General features: G+C 46.4%; 1 protein-coding gene across 1 annotated transcript in view; it reads right to left on the bottom strand.

The window, feature by feature from the left end:
* NTN4 (netrin 4) overlaps positions 1–21,445 on the bottom strand; it is a 48,211-nt gene that overhangs the window by 25,034 nt on the left and 1,732 nt on the right. Inside the window, exons 2-3 of the mRNA XM_082281117.1 lie at positions 19,068–19,597; positions 1,548–1,826 (exon numbers count right to left, since the gene is read on the bottom strand). Coding sequence (XP_082137243.1) covers positions 1,548–1,826; positions 19,068–19,597 — 809 coding nt within the window. The remainder of the gene's footprint in view (positions 1–1,547; positions 1,827–19,067; positions 19,598–21,445) is intronic.

Below are 21,445 nucleotides of genomic sequence, written 5' to 3'. Positions count from 1 at the left end.
TGGAAAATGTGGTACTGGGAGAGGAAAGCTCTTACCGTGCTTTGATCCTCCCTGCAAACCATGGGGCTGTGTCACCCCTACACTGGCACATCTCCCAGAGGACGTGCAGGATGAGGTGTATGATACAGTAAAATGAGTCAGCCTCACTGTAGAAACGTCACCTTTGGGACTCCTGCCACATAAACATTTATAACCAGAGTTGAATTTCCCCCTCGGGGCCAGTGCAGGGGTTTGTTGCTATTTCTTGCTCTGTTTTCAGTGCGATTTTGGCACTTGCTTCCTTCCCACAGCACTGCCTGTTACCTGCACACTATAGTTGCCGTAGGCTGTAGCCATACTGGAAGCCTATTTGGCTGCAGGCTCTGTTACAACTCTCAGTGGTGCTCCAGGGCACGCTCCCGTGCAATTGTATCCCACCAAAATAATCCTGAGCAAACAGCTCCTTTCAAAGACTTTCGCTCAGGGGACATCTGAGGAAAGCAGAGTACTGCTACTTGAAACAGTCTTATCAATCACAGTGCTGCACACTTTCAAGCTGGTATTCCTTCAAGATGTTGCAAGGCTAGCGCTATTAGAAGGGAAACATGCTGTCTGCTTCATGTCTGAGACTGTAATTTAAGTGAAATGAGAGCTCTCTGAAGAGCTGGACCCCTTACCTTGACTAACTGCCTTCTTTTTTTTAATGATTTTTCTCTTTCTAACATTATTCAGTGCAGTATGTCTGACTGCTCCGACTTTCCCTACTGCTCCTCTGCCAGCAAAACCAGGGCTGTCAGAGCCAGCCTAGATGGGCAGAAAGGATAAGATGTGCTCGGGGCAGCAAGTGTCCCTGGACTGGCTGGGTGCAGGCATGCCATGCCACAGGCATCCAATGTGTTGGCCACTGCTGTGTCCATCACCTGCCCTATGGGTTATTTGCTCTTGCTTCCCTGGAGTTTAGGTCTTGGCGAGTCCTTAGGGATTTGAGCTCAGAGCTTCTGTGATGGGAGTCCCCTTGAAAGCAGAGCACAGGGGTTTTTTTCCAGAGAGAGATATTGCAAAGTGCAATGGAAAGCCAGTGAGTGAGAGTCAAAATCCATCTCTATCCCCTTGGTTCAAGACCCAACCCAATATCATTGGATCCTCCAGAAACAATGGTAGTCACATGATACCTGGTACCTTCAGAGAAGCTCTCCTCCTTCTTTGTTATCAAAATGCCCTACGTTTTTTATCTTTTAGATATTCTGTTACTGCAAGTTAGCATTTGGGCAGAGAAGGGTGTCAGCAGTTTAAATATTTTTAAAGATCTATCTGAAATTAATAAATTACGTGGAGCACCTTTGAAGGGTGAGAGTCCCACACCAAGACACAAAGGAAGCTCAGCACTTCAGTCCCACATGGAGACCCACCTCCTTTCTAAAGACCATTTCTGCACACTGTGCTTGGAATCTAGGGCATCACATGTCAAATATCGCATGCTTAGACCTGTACCATACTCTGTACCATCCCTGACTGTTTTTAAGACTCCACTTTCTGCAGTGCAGACATCATTGGTTGCATGTACATACCACATGGAGAACCCCAGACGCCTTGATGGGCTTGAATCCAGCGACAGGGATGCAGTGGTCAGCGTGGCCATTGCAGAAGCAGCTGCCCTTCACGATGAAGTCATAGATGGCATAGTGCAGGGATGGCGGGGGCTGTGGGGCTGGGCTGGCCGGGAGGCAGGGGCAGCCCTGCCGCTCCAGCAGCCGCACGCGCAGGTTGGTGATCTTCAGCTGCGCCTGGGCTTCCGCGCTGTATGGGTCCTCCGCGGCATAAGGCGGTGACAGGGCTCGGAAGATCACCTGGGCAGAGAAACACAGCAGGTGAAGCAGAAAGGAGGATGTCAGCCAGCTCCAGGGTGGGCCATGGGGTGGAATGGCAGTGACAGCATCCTCTGGGAGCATGCGCCAGGCTCTCATGATGCTCTTTCCCCTCTGCAAGGGGTGGGCGCAGCAAATCCACCTCCAACTCAGTGTGCACAGGGTGATTCCCCATGAACCCTTATGTTCCACTCCACAAGAAGTATGGACCTTACAGATGTCAAGTGACACTTTGCCATTAACTTAAATCAGAGGTGGGTGCCCCTGCTATGTGGTGTGGCCCAGCACAGGGACCAGCACCCTGCCAGGTAATGTTCATGTGGGGTACTCTTCATTAACATTCCCTCTCCCAGAATGGGTATGTTTTTAAACAAATATAGCTCATATTTCCAAATATTTGGTTCCTATCAGTTCCAGGATGCTTCCTAGTAGAAAAGTGATTAGGTGTGGCAATTAGTGACAGCAAGCTGATAATCAAGAAAACCGAGATAAGAAAGAAAGGAAAGAGGGGGGCTTCCAAAGTTTAAATAAATACTTATCATTCATTCTTTATTTTAACTTCAGTCTGATTGAATAGGTAAATATTGGCTCAAGCTGAATATTGAGAGCATTAGATAAAAATTACCAATTTTCTTGAAAAGGTTTATTTTAAAGTTTTTGGTCTAGCTGCCTACAATGAGAAAACAGAAGTATATACTTCATATGACTACCATTGACATAAAATAACACATTTATGACACCTGTATTAGCTACTGGTACATTCAACTTACAGTGACACTTTCTGAATAGTTCAGTAGTTTTTCACTGAACAGTCACTGATGGCTTGATGAACTACAATAATTAAAAACAATATTTGAGCAAATCGCTTGGGTGTTTGAGGGTGTGATGCAGCCTAATGACTCAATGCACTACACCCAGCAGTGATTTAAAACCTCCTCAAACTACCCTGCTGCCCCGCTGAAACCACCCATGCCACCCAAAATGCTGGCCAGCCTCTTGCAGGCAGCAAGGAGGTAGCTATTATTTCCCACCCGGTGAGAGGCAGGGCACAAAATTGCTGCTGTTGCTATCAGGGATCACAGCTTCCTACCCCTAAATCCACTCCTTCCAGAGAAAGCAGCTGATATGCTTCAGCTGATGAAGGCTTCCCTTTTATTTGATCAGGATCCACAGATCCTGGAAATAATGACCACAGTGCTGCCAGCTGGCCTGCCCACAGGCTTTGCCTACCAGCTGCTGCTTCCATCAGCCCCACCACTGCTGGCACTGCTCCTGGCTGGGACCTGGCTTTTTTCCAGAGCTGCCAGAATCCAGCCAGAGGAAGCTTTGTCTCAGCCTGGAAGGAGATTTAGCCCTTGTTTTAGAGCTGAATGGCGGCAGCATGCTTTTGCGTGCCCCGCTAGCCTGCCAAGCACAGTTGCTGCAGCATGCTGGTGGCAGCGGGGCTCAGCTGTGCTGGAGCTGGGTGTTGCATGCTGGCAAACCCATCGTGGCTGCAGTTCTGCACTGCCATGCTGCAAACACTCCTTCCCAAAGGTATCTGGGCATCTTCTGCCAGAAAGACACAGGTAAAGGAGAAGGTTAACTGGGACAGGTGGTCAAGGGACAAGGCTGCTGAGCGCGCTCCTTGTGCAGAAGTGTTGAGTCCAGTGAGGGGTATTAATAAACAGTAACACACTTCAAAAGAGGTCTTTTTCCCCCCTCTCTTTTAGGGATATAGAGAGTTTGTCTTCTTTCTTAAAATAAAAATATAAACCAGATATCAATAGGAACCCAAGTGAACTCCAACTATCAAGTCCTGCACTTCTACCCAAGGCTTGTTATTTACCCAAATTTAAATCAATGTCATTCTGATCACATTTACTTGTAAGTGGTTTTGTGAACACAAGATGCTTTCAGATATGGAAAGAAAATTCCTTGGGAAAAATCCAAACTGGAGACATTGATTTCCTTTTAGTGGAGTTGGTAGAAAATGCCGGGTCAAGAATTTTCAGTAAAAACTAGCATTTTGGGTGTCTTGATATTACATAAATTGCATCTCAGAGAATTCTTTGTCCTAATTCAGATGAGAGCAGGGAAGAAAATATATTAATGGGAACAATTTATGCTAGATGGAGCTGTAGACTTTCTGCTCATGTTTTCAGTTTTCCTTATTTATCTATCCCTGTTTAATGCATGTGGCTGATGTTTGTGGTTCTAGTAAAGACAATCGCAGCAAGGAAATCAATAACCCTGAGTGCCTCTGCACTGACAGAGTTAAGTCTTGTCTGTGTGGAATTCAGGGGGAGTTGTGCTGCTGATTTCAACGGAGCCAGTATTCCTGCTCAGACCCTAAAATGCCACAAACATTTCTTTTTATGGCTACATGAAAACAGTGATGCTAAACATGAGCTCTATCTGTAATTCCCAGGGGCTGCGGGCTCTCAGCTGCTCCCCCCTGGCTGTCCTGTATTGCTCTTGCTGTGCCCAGCAGCGCTGGCCTGGGGAGCTACTGTGCCCTGCAGCTGTGTAACAGAGTGAGCCTGGTCTCAGCGCTGCCAGGACAGTAAACATCCCATCCCTCCATCCCAGACCCTGGCAGCTCTGCTTTAATAAAATACTAACTGGTCATTATAACATGTAGGGCATCATACAAATAGCCATTCTCTGCTCTGACACAGCAGATTCAGCTGGGATTCTACAGGCCCTCAGACAATGCATAATAAGGTTAAGGATGCGTTTCCCAGCAAGATTTCCCTTTTCAGTCGTTAACATCACTGATTTATCCCAGCTGGTCTCAGGAGTCTGCACATGACTGGAGCCACACTGGTCTCATACAGCTGTCATGGGTGATTTCCAGCAGCCCAGCCACACATACACACATGGGCAGTGCCAGATTTACTGCTTTTACCTCTTCTTGGGCTGTTCCATGCAATTGTCTCACCAGTAGGATGGGCACAGGGCTACTAATGAACCATGACTTGCACAGCAGACCTGCCCAGGTTTTCACGCCTCTGGTTCTGCTGGCAACTCCCAGCTACTGTAGTCAGTGGTCTCTTCAACCAAAATATTGCTTAGTTTTAACAGTATAGGGGAAGGGTGTAGGAACAATTGGAAAAGAACATTTTGTCAACATGTTTGTGCATCTGATGAGGTTTTGCAAGCCCATTGTCTCCCTGGTGCCACTGGGTAGGCCTTTGGTGCCACTGTCCAGCCAGGATTCTGCTCTGCTGGCAGCAAGCCTCACCAGTAAGCACCTCATGGTGACCAGACCTCCGTCTTTCCCACTCAAGTCTGTCTCTGTGTATGAGGCCTACTAACAAAATATCAAACCCCAGCATCACAATGTTAGGCAGATGATGTGACTTATGCAGTGGTCAGCCCCACATATGATAGCAAAGTGTGGAAGGCCCTGATCATTACACCAGCAGCTCTGAAATGTATGCACTAATTAAAATTTGATATTTTGTAAAGCAAGTTGGAAGTCATACATTGAAGCCCCCCAGCATTTTTGTGCTTTACATCCACATTATATCCTATCAGAAAGATGTTTTCATTCCCAGTGTTGCTAGCTCACTATAAATCTTATGATATTTGGGATTCTTCTTAAATACAGTCCCAGGAACTGAACCTTTATCTCAGCTTCCATTGAAAATGAAGTATCTAGCAATAACTCATGCCACCAACCAGGAGGCAAATAGAACCACTAAGAAACAAAATACCTAGTCCTTGGCGTAATGTTCATTCTGTGACATGTGGAATGATGCTGTTGGATCCCATGTGCTGTAACAGCAACCTCTGCATGAAGGAACATCAATTGAGGAGCGATTTAAAAGTTGTACAGAGACTTTTTTTGTCATGGTGGTGGTCTTTCTACACAGCCAAATAGGAGCTGTAGTCTGCAGTCTCTGAGTGAGTAATGCCACTGCTGTGCCTCAAGAGGGTTGGGCTCACCTGACCCTCTTAGTTTGATGCCTGTTGATTGCAGGAGGGAGCCCACTCCACTCCCAGGGGAAGGCCATTCCACTCCCAGGGGAGCAGGAGTGGATAAGCTGTTCCACAGTGCCTTGTAAGTACCATGGAGTAAAAATACTCTGCTCTGCTCTTCAGTCAGACCACTGCAGCTGTCTGCAGTTTGGTCACATCATTACATAGACAGCCTCTAATAAATTTCCACAGGGTTTCCATTTCCTTATGGGCTGTCATGAGCGACTCTTGCTCTGTTGATTATTTCACAGGTTCTAGTGGGAGAAGAAGCCTGAGCTCCTCATCATTCCGCAGATGCAGAAATGTAGCCCTGTATATAAATAAAGCAGCAGCCATGGACATGGTGCACTCAAGTAACCACTTGCACCACAATGACCTTGATATATAAATACCTAAAGTCCCTTTGCAAGAAGTACACTAATATGTTTACATGTGAGAGGCAACGAAAGGACATCTTTATATATAAACTTCCACAGTGGGAAGGAAAATGCTAATGAATGATTTCAACAGCAACAAAACAGGCCATTAAGTCGAAGTTGCCTGAGGAAGTCAACAGAACCAACACAAGATTTTCCAGGAGTAAAAGTTTCTTGATGAGTCACGGGCCCACCTCCACTGAACGCAGCTGCAAGGGCCCGGATCTTTGTCAAGATGCAAATGTCCAGAGCAATAAAGTGGATCAGGATATATCCTTCAGGATACAAATGCCTTTGACATTGAAGAAACATGGGTGATCCACAAAAAGCTTCTTGCTCACAGATCTTCAGAAACAGGCACAGTTACAGAGGCTTTGGACAGGGTCCTGCAGCTGCCATGCACGTGCCCGTTCCCTGGGTCCCGGCACCTGGCCAGAGGTGCCACGCTCCAACCTCCAACTGGGAGCCTGGCCTCAGCCAGGAAGGCAGCAGGAGATGGTTCATGAAATGGCAACATTGATAAATTACAGAGAGAACAACTGGATAGGGGACTCAAGAAGCATATACACATGGGAACAAGCCAACAAACAGGAATACAGCAGAAATAAAAGCAATAAACAAATATTAAAAACATTAACCACATTTTTACTTGGTTGTAAATGAAAACCAGGGTGGTAACATTGCATGAAGTGATGTGTGATTTCTTTCCAAAAGAGACTGATGCACTCTACCCTGTATTGTCTGACCTGGATGCATGAAAATGTATCTGTAAGTACTCTACAATAATGACCTACCCGTACTAGTGATTCATTAGCTCAGGGGCATTTGATAAATTCAGTACTGGTTTACTTGATATTTGCTGGTGGATTTATTCCTTTCAATGTATTTTACAGGAGCAAAAGAAAAAATAGTATGAATAAAGAGAATGAAAAGTTTGTTGTCTTATCCAGATAGACAGCAAAAGCAGTGAAGGATGTGCATCACTTCACAAAAAGGCATATGATGTCTAAGTAAGTGTTTAACAGAAAAGTTAAGGTTTGCATTAGGAGTCTGCAGTGACTCTTGGTATGTAGGCACTAAATAAATGTGCTTAATTGGCCTGTATTCTGGGGCCCTGTGCAATCTCCACGTCACTGAAAGTGATCTGATTTATTTAGTGCCTGGACAAGGCTCTGAAAATGTAGGCAGTAAATGCAGTGGTGGAGCTCTGCCAGCACATCCAGGATCTCAACCCTTTGCCTCCTGAAAAATTTCCCTCCAGCACAACAAGCAGTTGAGGCTAGACACTGCTTGCCTGGGGCTGGGGCTGAGGTGAAAGTAAGCCCTTGTCTCTGACATCCTGGCTCTGGGATTCCCAGCTGTGTGCCCAGCATTGCCTCACATCTGCTTGTGTTCACAGGCCTTGGCTGTCACTTCAAACCATGGCACAAGCTGAGATGGGCCATGCTATATCACTGCCTGGTACGCGTCTGCCATCCCCCAGCCACTGCCTGCTTGCACCCTGTCCCCCTGCGCCTCCCTCCACAGCCAGAGCAGCCCATCCAACAGCCCAGGAACTCTCCTGTAGGCACTACCCAAAACTGGCAACTGCTTTCAGCCTTGGCTGGTCTTGTTCAGAGAAGCTTAGTAGGGAAATTTTTTTATGGCAATTGAGCTTTCCTACTCAATAGATGTAGAAGTTATAAGCAGTAAATTCTCTTGGTAAACATTATGGAAAGCTCCCAGGGAGCAATAAGACTGGTTTCCAGAAAAGTGTAACTGAAAATATTAGTAATGATGCAATATGCATGCCAGCTGTCAACCTGGCACAGTGTCTGCTTTCAACTTCCACCCAAGAAATGTATTAAGAGCAATAAGCTCATCATCACCACAAAAGCCTGATTGATGGAGCTGGATGTAAATTTAGCTGCAGAAATACGCCAGTCAGGTGCTCGCTCCCCCTTCAAAGAGAGCGTTCTCACACCTCTTTCACACACTCCTGCTTAGTCACCTTCAGTGCTGCAGAGGAATCTTGGAGCTAAGACCATTCTGTGCTTGTCCCCGTGTGCCTTCCCAGGAAAGAGTAATTAAGCTTCTCACACCAGAACCTGTGCAGGGTAGACTGAGATGAGACTGTCTTACTGTTCATGTGAGGATGGCTTGACTTTCAAGGTTTGCTGTGTCATGCAGCAAGACTCAAGCTGCAGCAATGAATCTAATTTGGTACCCTTGGAGAACAGGAACAGTCCTACCTGCCCTGACACCTTTGGGGACCTTTTTTTTTTTACAGTGGGAAGCCTCAGGCACAGGAGCTGCCTGGTTTAACACGGTCCCTCAGCCCTGCCAGTGCAGGATCAGCTCGGGCACGCCGACTGTGAGATGCATGGTCTAAACACCAGACCTAGTGCTGGCAACAACCAGCAGATTCCCTGCCCTCGTATGCCTTCTGAGAGTGACAGATACTCTGCAGGCAGCTTCTTCTGTCTCCCGCTTTCAGTATTGAGGGTGCAACTCTATGCTGGCGTTTACCCTCCTGGCCAGTATATTAGTTTCTGTGATTTTCTGTATCAGTGTGGTCAAAATCTGCCAGGCTCTCCTTGGCTCTTCCTGGAGGGGACAACTGTGTCTGCAGAGGAATATTTTGCTTGCAAAATTAGTTCCCTACAGAAAAGGGCCCTGTGCCATTGCACTGTGTGTGTATCCAAGTCCCGGCCCATCAGTCCACTCTAAAAACCTCTGAAACCACTGTCTAATTTCAACCACTTTTTGGAGATACACCTTAAAGGTGTTAAGCTCCTGAAAGTTTTAAGAAAACAATCTCGTTGCTTCACAAAATCAAGCCTGTTGGACTACTACCCCCTGTGAAGAAGGCTGCTAGAGCCACAATGCAGGTACCTTCTACTGACAAAACAGACTTATTTCATATATCACCACACCAAGCAACAAGATTTTAGGAGAGAAACCTATGTGCATTTCTGTGCTATGTTCATTGCAATGACCCTAGGCTAAAAAAAGACTGGTCTTCTTTTTGGCAGATGCTGCAAATAAATCATATGGTATGGAAAGTTCATCAGCCTAAGCTGGGCAGGTATTACCCACCAGCTCCTCTAAAACCCTTCTTCATTTTTCTGCCTGTCAGACAAAGTGGACTGCAGGGAAGAACAGTCTCTTTTTCTTGTGGAGAGGTGCATACTTCAGCATCTCCTGGATGAGGTTAAAACAGCAATAGAAATTGGAAAACCTGCCCTTTCTCTGCCACAGCAGAGACCATCAGAGACACTAAGATCACTGTGAGCATTGGAATCTTGCAGGCCACAGTGTTTAGCACTTGATCAACATCCCCAAGCAACCATGACAGAAACCCACTGCATACCACCAGCAGCAGTCCCTGAGCTCCTTGAGATTCTGGAGAAATGTCACTCCTGCAGCAACCTTAACAAGGCTGCTTCATATAATTTGATGTAAGACAGCATTTGGCCCATGCCTCCAGCCCTTCTGCAGTTTTTACAGCACATAAATCAAGGCAAATAATCCCTTGCCTCACCATCCAAAAGTTATGCAATCTTACAAAGATTTCAGGAGGAAAATCCAGCTATTTCAAATAATCAGCCCTCGCAAATTAATTTATACCAAGGTAACTTTTATCTTTTGGGAAACTCGAAGCATTCTTCTGCCATTCTCAAAAGCGAGAAGCTGTACAGGCAGAGCTCCTACTCACATGCAGCAGCTGGCCAGTGAGGGGCTGGAAAAGGCACAAGGAGAGCTAGGCAAGACCTTTGGGATTTCTCCAGGATCCTTGAAATCTCTGGCAATAATCAATCTGATGAGAGCCATCTTCTCAGCTTCTCTTTAACATCCGACTACACAATTTCATTAGATGAAAATGAAACACTGCTAGGTCATTCCTGTCTTCATGCAGACAATGATCACAAAAGTAATGTTCTTATCAGAAAAATCTCTCTACAGCTCAAAACTCTTGGATTTCTTCATCTCCGATTAATAGTGCTTCTCCAATAATTGACAATTTATTCCACAATGGCTCTATTTTGCCTAACCATTACTTTCACTCATCAAACAGATAGAAACACTCAGTTTCTAGGCTCACAAAACCCTCCAGATGCATTATATCATTGGCTATGAACTACCAAGAAAAACAATTACTGCCTTTTTCTCATCTTTAGAATCACCACTTCCAAGGCTGCACTAGCTTAGTCAGGAAAATGAACCAGCACAGCTCAGCTGATGATATGAAGTCCTTTGACCCATCAGCAAGAAAGATGGTATTTAAATACTCTTCCCTCCAGCAATTCCCCTCCTTTCCCCATCCCCATAAAAGATTTATGTTCTCAGCCTTGGCCTGTCGGCAGTACCTGTTGTGCATGTGGAAGACCAAAAAAACCTGGAGCTACCTCCAAAGAGCCAGACAAAGGACTGGACTTGCTTCTTCATTGGCAGGGCTGTAAGAAAAGCTGGCTCACTCCCCAGAGCTGCAGAATAACCTCGTTAACAGCTTCTGAGCACAACACACCACCGCAAAAGCCTGAAAGGCAGCAGGTTAGTGTTTCAGTAACTGTAGTGGTACTAAGGATCAAGGGGATTTCTTTCAGCCCAAGAGTAACACAGTTCCATGAATATTTTTCAGTTGCTCTTGTTTATAATGAAAAGGCTTTGTGTCTGTAGGTTGCTTAAACTACCCAGCTACCATGAGCTAGACTTAATTCTAGGAAAAAGAACACCTGTCTGAATTCTTCGTAACTACACACTGTCCAAAAGGTCACAAGAAACAGCACCCCTCCTTCAACCCATAGCTATAGATTTTGATTACTGGAATGAGGGATGCTGCAGAGAGACTGGTGGTAAAATACTCATAGCATATGCATCTAGTAAATTTGGTTCTGGGTATTAACTTATTTTCTTCCTGTAAAATGTTACCCAGGGAGAATTTGAGAACTTCACCATTTGTGTAGGATTTTGAACGTTGTTAGACTGGGTGTCTCACACCAACACCCACTGTTGCATGGCGATTAATCTCAAAGGAGCTTTTGATCCCTTGAACTTCTGAGACATGTCAATACATTGCTTTAGGTTACACGCTTCCCATGTAACCAGCTGTATCCAGGAATCTCAAAGAGAAATGTGGCAGTCCTACTTTCCAGCCAGAGAACTGGAAGCTGAATAAGTGAGCTAGCCTAAATGAACTGTGAAATGAAGCAGTGGGGTGCAGTGCCTGAAGAGAGGCTCTGGAGGCACCGTTAAAATCCTGTGGCACTTTTCTCAAGGGAAGCAATAGTCCCACTAACAAGGCCAGATGCCAATTTACAGAATTAAATTCTGCCTACCCAAACTGCTCTTGTTTCATGTGGGTACAGCGCTCTTCACATCCTACATAAGAAGTTTGGAAAGGGTCTCCTGGAGCCCTGGGACCCATTCCCTCCTGCTGTTGGCAGCCTACAATATATCCCCTTTCATAGACTGGTCAAGCTCCCTCCAAAGAATAATTCATTTTAGCCATAGTTGGAGGTGGATCCAGAAGCAGTTAGAAACTTGCTGTTCCAAACGGGACTGCTGATATGCACTGTTAAACACTGGCTATGCTCCATCCCAAAGGTGGCTGCATTTCGAGAGCTGGCCAAGCAGAGGGCCAACCCCCAAGTGCCAAAAGCACTGGGAAATCCAGGAAGAAAAGGAGACGATCCTATGGGCTAGTTGTAATGGGAGAAATCATGCAGAGGATCATGGGGCAGGTTGGAGAAGCATCTTGCTCTTCACATGCCCTTGTCCTTCAGAGATGCTGAGCATCTAGGAGGCCTCATTAGCGGCCATGTCACTCCTCTAGGATGGCCCATGGGAGAGGGGGAGGGATTTATCACAACCTGGCCCACAGATCTGGCAGTATCATGCCTGGTACTCCACATACAGAACACTTTAAAGGCAGGTGCTGGTGCCCTGAAAACAACAGTTGTGTTGCTCAGCCCTGTTGGTGACTGAACTCTAAAGTATTTTTTATGGTAAAATTCATCAGAGACCAAAGGTTCATCTCCACATGTGCCCAGAATGGCCCTTTTCTCCTGTCCTCCCAGGCACAAGTGAAAACTGAGCTGAAGTTTCCCATTTTCCCCTGATTCGCTTTTTGCTGCCCCATTATTTAAAGGGAGAATCTCCTCCACTGCTGGAAATCTGAACTGGCTTGTAAACCCTCCACAGTGCTTGGGAAGATGGGCTTCCCTGCCAGGAAGGAAAGCTTGAGGACCAAACCAAGGGATGCACCTCACCACAGCCATCAGCAAGGTGGCTGGTGGTGAGATGGTGTCCTGCTGGTGTGCTGCTACTGCCAGATGCCACAGCCTAGGATTTCTAGGCTCCTATATAATTTTATTGACTCTAGTTTCATTTACTTCACCTCATTAACGATTTCCCTAGAAATCATTATTCTTATGCTTATGGAACAATGGTCTGTGGGTTTGTATTTCCCACTGATTCATTTATTAAATGTCTTTCACATTGTTCCCGCCCCACTTTCCCCTGCCCCTAGCCCTGGCCACTCCCTCAGGCTCTCCCTATTGGTTCCTGTACCCCAACTCCGCCCATGGACCGCCCCTGCGATCTGACAAAACCGCCCTGCGGCTGGCTCACAGGGTCTTTCTGCCTCTGGGGACCACCAGGAAAAGATATAACCATTAAAGGCCCTCTGAAGCCCTCGTGGAGGAACCCTTCTCACCTCCTTCACCGTCACTGTGCTGTAAGGCTGATAGCTGCAGGAACAAGAGTGCGAAGCTGTCCGAAATGGACTGCAGGAGGGTGAAATGGTCACTCTGCCCTAAGCAGCTCCGCTGAGCTCTCTGGAAAAGCTGCAGCTTGCTAAGCCAAACCTAGCACTGCAACAATGGTCCCTGTGTCTTGCTGGATTCAGTGATATAATGCAAAGAGCTGGACAGGGTTTGGCCATCACCCCAACCACCCCTAGCTGAACAGACTCTCCTTTGCACATAGCATTTCTGAACAGAGCCCAGCAATTTGTGTTTTTCCAATGATAGGATGATCAGGAAGATGCTGTTAAAGAGGTCTTTTTCCTACAAAGGGCACTTCTACAAAATGTAGAGATGAAAACATACTTCCCTGGGTATGTCCTTGCATGTCCTGGGCACTGCTGAACGCCTGCCAGGATACCTCTTTCCTTCTCATCAGTTTGGGCCTTTGTTTTCTCTCTGTGCAGACATTGGTGGCACAGGACAATTAAAAAAGATGTTTGCAGCCCTCTAATAGATTGATATCCCAGGCTGTTTTGAGGTTATTCTTGCATATTTGCCCAGGTTCTCTGTGGAGCACTACAAGTGACTGAACTCAAATCTCCTGTTACCCACAAGATCCTTAAAGGATCTCAGCACAATGAAAATGCAGCTTCAGTTCAGGACAATGATGATAAGCTTGAAAACCAAGCTTATTCGGGCCTAAAAGGTAAAAAAACCTCAACCAGGCAAAAGTTTCTACAGCTCAAAATCAGGACTCAAAAATAAAGGTTACTGACTGTCTTTAACTCCTATTTGTGTCAGCAGCGAGTATTACAACCACCCACAGTCTGTCATGGTCAGACTTGTGAGTAGAAAGACACAATTTACTTCTGCTCTATGCAGCTAATTTCAGGCAAAACCAGTAGGGCTGGTGTCCACATCCTCAAGGAAGAGAGGCAGGCTGCATGCAGCAACAGTGAAAGGCAAAACGTGAAGGTTTTTCCGTTACGGAAGGCATGAGATCAATAAAATGCTCAGTAAGACACACATCCCACAGCAAAACAGTGGGATTGTGATGTTTCAAAAGTTAAAAGCATGTTAGAATTTGTTGCTGGAATATAGTCAAGCTGCAAATATGCCTCTTCTATAAATAGCACACAGCAACAATAGCTGAGGTCTCCAAGTGATTTATTAGTAGTATTCTAAATAGATGAACACTAAAATAAGTTACTAATTTACTAAAATCTTGTCAAGGAGACTCTGCTTCAGTAAGCCCTTTTATCCTGGAACTTGTCTAAATGGGTACACTCAGGCGAGCTAATCTGAATTGACCACAGATGGGAATGTAAAGTGAATGAGATAATTGCATTGCAGAGTGGACAGTCACTCTCACTCACAGTTAAAGAATTAACATCTGCTAAGGGCCCCTTGTGGATGAGCCCTCAACAGTGATCCCTAGCCAAGGATAATTTTAAGATTAGAGTGTCAAAAAGGAAATACTAATATGATCTGAACTATGGGAGGGAAGACAGCCTTTTATGCATACTGGTAAAATTAGTATTCTTGTCTAAGCATGAAGCTGAAAGAGTTTATTTCTGCATCTTGTTTACTGGGATCAGATTATGTTTGGCTGGTGAATCCAGTTCTGATTTCCCTTGCAATAATGTGGCTGAAGGGTTACACCCTGAAAAACAGCGAAGATACTCAGCATTTGTAGCATTTTTGTATGATTCAGGCTAAAACTTGGCCGTAGCCTTTCTTTTAAAACATTGGTGATACAAGGCTAACATTTAGAGGTTTCTGCCTATGCTAAACAAACTGCTGTTGTGAAACAATTAATTCACTATATTAATTAATTCACCTCAAATAGGCAGATGCTTGAACCTTGCTGGAAACCCAGGTTGGCTATACTAGGGTTGGGATGCCAGGGCAGGAGGTGGGCACCCACCATCTGCCCCCCTTTCCTGCTCTTTACTGAGGAGAGGCTCAGTTGGTTTGTTTAGCTTCTGTATCCTTGCAGAGAAATCGCTGACTACTTTGCTGGTTGTTGAAACAGTGTTTCTTCTTCACATAAGGTCAGACTACAGCCAGGCTGCCCTGGAATGGAGCTCGGCTCAGCAGAGCCCCTGAGCTCTCTGGGCACATGCTGACCTGTGAACTCATGCTTACTTCCACCAAGAAAACCATTTAGACCGAACCCATGGCATTTTAGTGCAGTGTTTCAAACATCAGTACAGCCTTCAACCTCTTTGCTTGGCAGTTCTGCCCAGATTTGTCCTTTCCTTCCTAATCCCACCACTGGGTGGTTGATCCTCCATCTCTTGCCTGCCGCAGGCTGGAGCCACATCCACATCAGAGATAACCATGTTCAGTGGACTTGCAGCATTAGGGACAGGAAGTAAAGAAGAGCAGGGACCTGCCAAGTCCCTGATGAGGTGATTCTACCTATCAACAGACCTTCCAAGTGCCGCACATGGCGTGTGACACTTCTCGTCTGGTTCCTGCTGCTGAGGTGGCATCCAGCTTAGCTGACTGCAGCATGCTGCCACTTTCCAGAAGTATCTCTCTCCCAGTGCTCTCCACCATCCCAGTCCCACCACTGCATAGGGAAGCCCAGGGCCACACTGCTACAGAAGGATGAAAGGCATCTCCCAGAGCTATTTCAGCATTTCTGAGGTCTGGATCTTTGAAATGAACCTAGAGGCTTGGCAGCTTGTTTTCTTCACTACCATAAATCTCCTCAAGATCAACATCATGGTAAATTCTGATGAGGGAGGATTTTTGTCATAAGAGTTGAAGTCAGCATCTAAGGAATGACTCATGATGATGAGGGCAGAATGCAAAAACTCTAATCTTTCTTTTCAATCAAAAGTGAAGCAGATACACCTTTGACCCAAATTAAGACAGGTGATATATTGAAAAGAGGCCCTAAGCCTCTGAGTTCTGTGGGGTTCTGCACTCTGATGCCTTGAACTGGGGCTTGCAGGCTCTTTAACAATTGGCAGAAATGCAGGTGGACCAGCACCGCCTGCTCTTTGCAGAGAGTAAAACCAGAAACCGCCAGCCCTACAAGCCATAGGTCTGTGCCTACCTCCAGTGACATTTGGGGTGAGTCACCACCACCTGAGGGCTCACCAGAGACAAACTGCTCATCCAAGGGGATAGCAGTGAGTGAGCTGCCAGCAGCATACAGAGACCCCAGCATCCTGCAAAATCCTGCTAGCCCTTAACACCATGCCCAGAAATGCACATGTGGCGTTGAAATGTCTGAAGTGTGAGAAAGCAGTATACAGACAGTGGGACACACAGTTTGGATCATGGGTTACAGTTGTTACATCACAGTTAAAAAAAAAAAAATCTCAAAAGTTAAAAAAGAAATCCCGTGGCAGTCACAGAATTTGTAGTTGTGCTTTAAAGAAAATGAGTAATACCCTTCAGAGTAATGAGTAATACCCTTCAGACATGGACATTTTGGATGACTGCATATTTGAAACCACTGTTTCAAGAGAAATTACTGTTTCCATATGTCTGAAATTCAGTGCTTCCAAAGTGGGAGTAAAGCACAACATAACTCCAAACAGAACACAAAACTCTGATGTTTCTTTAGGTCAGATATATGTTGCTATTGGCAGCTACTAGTAATTGCTGGAATGCAGCACACTGTAATAAATTAAATGGGATATTTGCTAAGCATGCAGGCTTGCCATCTGGAGAGCTGCTGCTATTACTTTGCAGGTAAAAAGTGGTATTTAATTGCAGGAAACTGAAGTGTACCATACGAGCAAAATCTTCTAACCTCCAGCCCCTTGGATGCAATACTTGTTTAAAACCTGGAACAATTAAATGCTCTTGATTTATATGCTTCTTTGCAATAACACAGACTAAAGCCATGCCAAAAGAAGAGATCCTACAGAAGCAAGCTTGGTACATAGCCTCTTTTTGCAGCATGCTACTGCAGATGCATCAAACACTACCAAATTACTTTTCATCTTGAGACAGGCATTGGTTTCTACACATAAGACCTTGGTTCTACTGTCCCCACACATTGCATCAACCCAGGGAGGAGCTGGCCCGAGGCCGGGATTTGCACAGGTTCTCTCCAGGCACAACCCCCATCCTGGTGTGCAGTGACCACAATGAAAACTGCACCAGGGTGCTAGCAACATGGGACCCAACACCAATGAGGCAAATGCTGCCTTGTAGGATGTCCTGGGTTTCTCACCCCTGAGTAAAAATCCCTGGAAAGCTGAAAAAGTCATATGTCCCAGAGAAGTCCCATTGGCTGGCCTAAGAGCTGTGGATCTCAGTCCCTACACTCCATCACAGGCTGGCATAGGTTTAGGATTCAGGTGGTGGGATATAGAGGCTGGCACAAATACTGAGGGCCTGAGAAATTCCCAGTGGGGTACATACATACTTTCTTTTGTGGGTCTCACTTTGTAGTTAGCCCTGATTCAGAACCACAAAATTGTTTGGATGGGAAGAGCCCTCCAAAGATAATCTAGTCCAGCATCCCTTCCATGGGTAGGGACATATTTGAGTAGATCAGGTTGCTTGAAGTCCCATCCATCCAACCTGGCCTTGAACACTTCCAGGGATGAGGCATCCACAGCTTCTCTGGGTAACCTGTTCCAGTGCCTCATGATCCTCATAATCAAAAAATGTCTTATGTCCAATCTAAATCAATTTCAGTATAAAATGGTTGCCCCTTGTCCTGTCATAAAAAGCCATGTTGAAAAGTCTTTCTCCACCCCTCTTGTAAGCCCCTTTATATATTGCACTCTGAAAGGAAGTCAAGGCAGCTTTTGGGGGGCACAAGCAAAGGATGTCAGGAAAAGAAAGAAAGATAGCACTTCTTCTAACCAACCATTTGATTTAAAATGTAATGGAATAGTCATTCTGGATCTGTCTGACAGGTCTGGATGTTTCTGAGCTGCTGAGAGCATGGAACAACTTCTCCTAGAGCAAGACACTGGCTGCCTCCTGTGACACAGCTGAGAGATGCACTTTGGTGAAAAAACAGCTCTCAGTATTTCTGCAGAGAGTGGCTTCCTAGCCAGAGCATGGCTAGAGGTGACCACAAATGATTGCAAAGGGGTCTGAATACATGATTTTTCTCAACATGAATGCTGGTCTCCAAGGATCGGGCTTTCATCTCAAAACCAGTTCTCAGCAGAAACTACAATGATATAAGTGATCTCCTGATTCACTCACCAGATTTTACCCTTTCTCCGTGTTAGACCGGAGGGGAATTTTGAGTTTGATTAAGCTTTTAGGCAAGTTTATTAAATTAGGCCACTAGAGGGAGCAGCTTTTAAAGTCCAGAGCTGGCCGCCGGGGATGCGTCCCCACGAGACGGGGACCCAGGAGGGCGGCCCCATGGCCACGGCTCCGAGGGGAAGCTCTCCAGCGCTGGGGGACAGAATTGCACTGAGGGAAGAGTATTATTGGTAGCGCCTCCAAATGCATCATTTGTTATCTGCTGTTTCTGATACTGAAAATCATCTGACTTTCACTTTTTTTTTTCCTTAGCAAATATGATGTCTTTCTTCCTTTTTTTTTTCCCCCCAAAGTTCTTTTCACGTAAGTGTGCACAGGAAAAAAGAAGACAAGATAAAAGTTTTGAAATTACCTGGCTAACCTGGTTTATGGGAACCATACTTCAGTGTGTGGTGAGTAGCTTTGGCTGGTTACACGCCTACTTCTCAAAGAAGGGAGTTACTATTAGAAGTCGATCAGGTGATTATTAATTTTAACATAGTTGCATTTTGGTCAGACTGATTTGCATCACCTCAAAACCACACGCCTGCAAGGTCTGGAGAAAGCTGTCTAGAGTGACGTTCCCTTATGCATTCCTGAGGAATTAGCAGCACCTGCCTAGGTTGCAGTTGTGCAGGGGAGTTCACCAGTTGAAAGAAAAGGAAGTTTTTGGAAAAGAGAGGGACTACGAACTCAGCAAAGCAAGAGGCAGGGCGGTGCCTACATCACCTAGGAATGAATTACGTTAATTCACCTTGTGCGATGACAAGAGATGCTGGTGTAGTGAAATATGAAGCGTAAACACCGGTGCAGAGATTGCAGAGAGAAAGGGGGCTGGAGCAGGGGCTTTCTCGTCCCAACCCAGGCAGACTTACCTCTCCTCCAGTGCAGGGGAAAGGGCTCGAATATCTGGAAGTGCAAATGGCTCCTCTCTGCGTCACATCATCCTCCAGCCCGAAGGTGGCCGAGCAGTTAGCAGCAAAGTACTTGTACGGCTTCCACGTCTCGCCGAAGTCCTGGGAGCGCTCCAGCACCATGGCAGCCGGCCTGGGCGACTTGAAGACCATAATCAAGTGAGTGAAGTAGAAGGTGGCTTCCAGGTCCAGGCGGATGGTCTCGCGGGGGGCGTCCTGGGCCGCCTGCCACCAGGTGCGGGGCAGGCGGAACGGGGAGTCGGCCATGGCGGCGGGGGGGTGCGCCAGCCCGGCCTGGGCCTCGCTGCAGCGGCCGCACGAGGGGCGCCGGCAGCGGCGCTGCGCGTCCTCGCTGTAGGCGCAGAAGGGCTCGGCGGCGCCGCGGCCGCAGGACGTGTCGGTGCGCAGCGCCCGCCCGTGCGCCAGGTTACCCATCCGAGGGTTGCAGGCCTTCTCGCAGGGACTGCTCGCTGCCGCCACGGCGCCCAGACCTGCGGGGCAGAGAGCGGGGCGCTGAAGGCGGCTCCTGAGGTGGGAGCACCCCATCCCGTCGGAGCAGACGCGGGATGCTGCCACCGCCGAAACCGTGTGCCGCTGGTACCCACCGAGCCCTGGAAGGGCTGTGGGAGTGTGGCACCGCTACTCAGCTCTACCCTCTGTGGAGCTCAGTGTTGTCTTTAAAAGCAAAAAAACCCCACCCCAAAACTCTTCAGGGTTTCCCTGCACTTCGGAAAATCCCTACCAAGAGATGGAGAGCAGGCAGGAGGAGAGATGAGTACACCCTGCCCTCCCGCCTTGAGGGACTAGAGCAGGGCTGAAGCCTCAGGGCCATGCCACCCATGCCCCGAGGCCTCCAAGGGGATCCAGGTGGCCCTGGAGAAGTGGAGAAAAGCAGAATGAAAGGCAGCCTGCTGCCACAAGGCCAGGAGGCTGCCATGGGGAACAGCATTGCTGCAACCCAGCCCACCGTGCAGCACATCAGGTGTCCGGGGTGTGAGAGCCCACAGGAATATCACCTGCCAGCAATGACCTCAAGTCCTCACCCCTTTCCCACCACTCCAGCTGTACCCCAAATCTTCCCACAGTCAGAAACTTCTGCTAACATCAGTGTTTAATTGTAGCACTGCTTAAGTTTGGAAAGCCTGTTACTGGTGTATGTAAAGGGAAGAAAAAAGAAGTTTTGGTTGAAATTATGCTGGCAAGCTGCCACACAGCTGAGGCTCTGTGGTTTTTGTTCAAGCTTTTCTGGAAGTCCTGTCAATTTTAAAATCCACAGTTAAAGTGTCAAAGAAAAATAAAATCACCATGGGCTTTACTGTGAAACCATGTAACTTCCACATGTAATCAATGTAACTCTTGGTGCAGGAATGCTTGATTAGAAGCTCTCCAACTTTTTATTAATAACTGTAAGAGTAGGTCAAGGTGGTATTTGGTGAATTATTTAACATAAAAAAAAAAAAATCTCTATTGACTTGGATATGTGCAGGTCAAAGCATCTGAGGTGCATAATGTCTTCTTTATCACCAGGCCAGTCATACACTGTCAGCTTTGTGCACCAATTAATGTCTTCTTGGCATTTTTGTTATGTCTGAAGGTCATTTCAGTTTAGTATCCAATAAGTCCTTTATTTGGGGCTTATTCAGCTTTTGCCTACAGTGTCATAGTTGCAATTAAGCTATATTATGCACTAGCAGTGCTAAGCCTTCCAAGCCTGACAGTATTCCCCACTTCTCCTGCTCCTCAAGAAACACTGCATAAAAACATTTCTACCACCAAAGCTCTCTATAGGTTTTCTATAGCATTCCCTCAGAACAGCTGTAGACCACTGCTTGCTATGCACCCAGTACAAGGCACTTCTGAATCTAGTCTCTGGTTTTCACTGGGTAAGCAGTCTTGGGAAAATTTTGGTGAACAAGAAATGCTCAGTCAAGTTAGCTTCCTACAGTGTGCTGGTAAAGCTGTGTTGGAGATGACCTATAGTAACTGTGCAGAATACGTTTGCTCTAGAAAAGTAAACAAATAGAACTGTAAGGTTAATATGATATCACTTACAACTCCTGAACATCCTTTTCAAAGCATTGTATAAACATTAACCTACGTAGCTCTCCTGAGGGGTAGGTAAGTTAAGTGCTATTATCATATTATCAGTTAGGCTAGCCAGTAGTTGGCCTAATTTATGTCTTTGGCTGCTTTCCTGGATTCTTTGGCTACGTGTTATACAGTGCAGTTGGCCGCTACACAAATAGATGAACATTTACTGCGGTTCCCTCAGTTGTGGGATTGCAAAGCAGGTTTGGGAAGTGGTAGGAAGAGCAGGGCTCAGTCAGCACCATCAGACA

The sequence above is a fragment of the Coloeus monedula genome (assembly GCF_965178545.1).
Source record: "Coloeus monedula genome assembly, chromosome: 4".
Taxonomy (NCBI): Eukaryota; Metazoa; Chordata; class Aves; order Passeriformes; family Corvidae; genus Coloeus; species Coloeus monedula.
The sequence above is the reverse complement of the archived record's forward strand: the minus strand, read 5'-3'. Positions and strand labels throughout refer to the sequence as shown.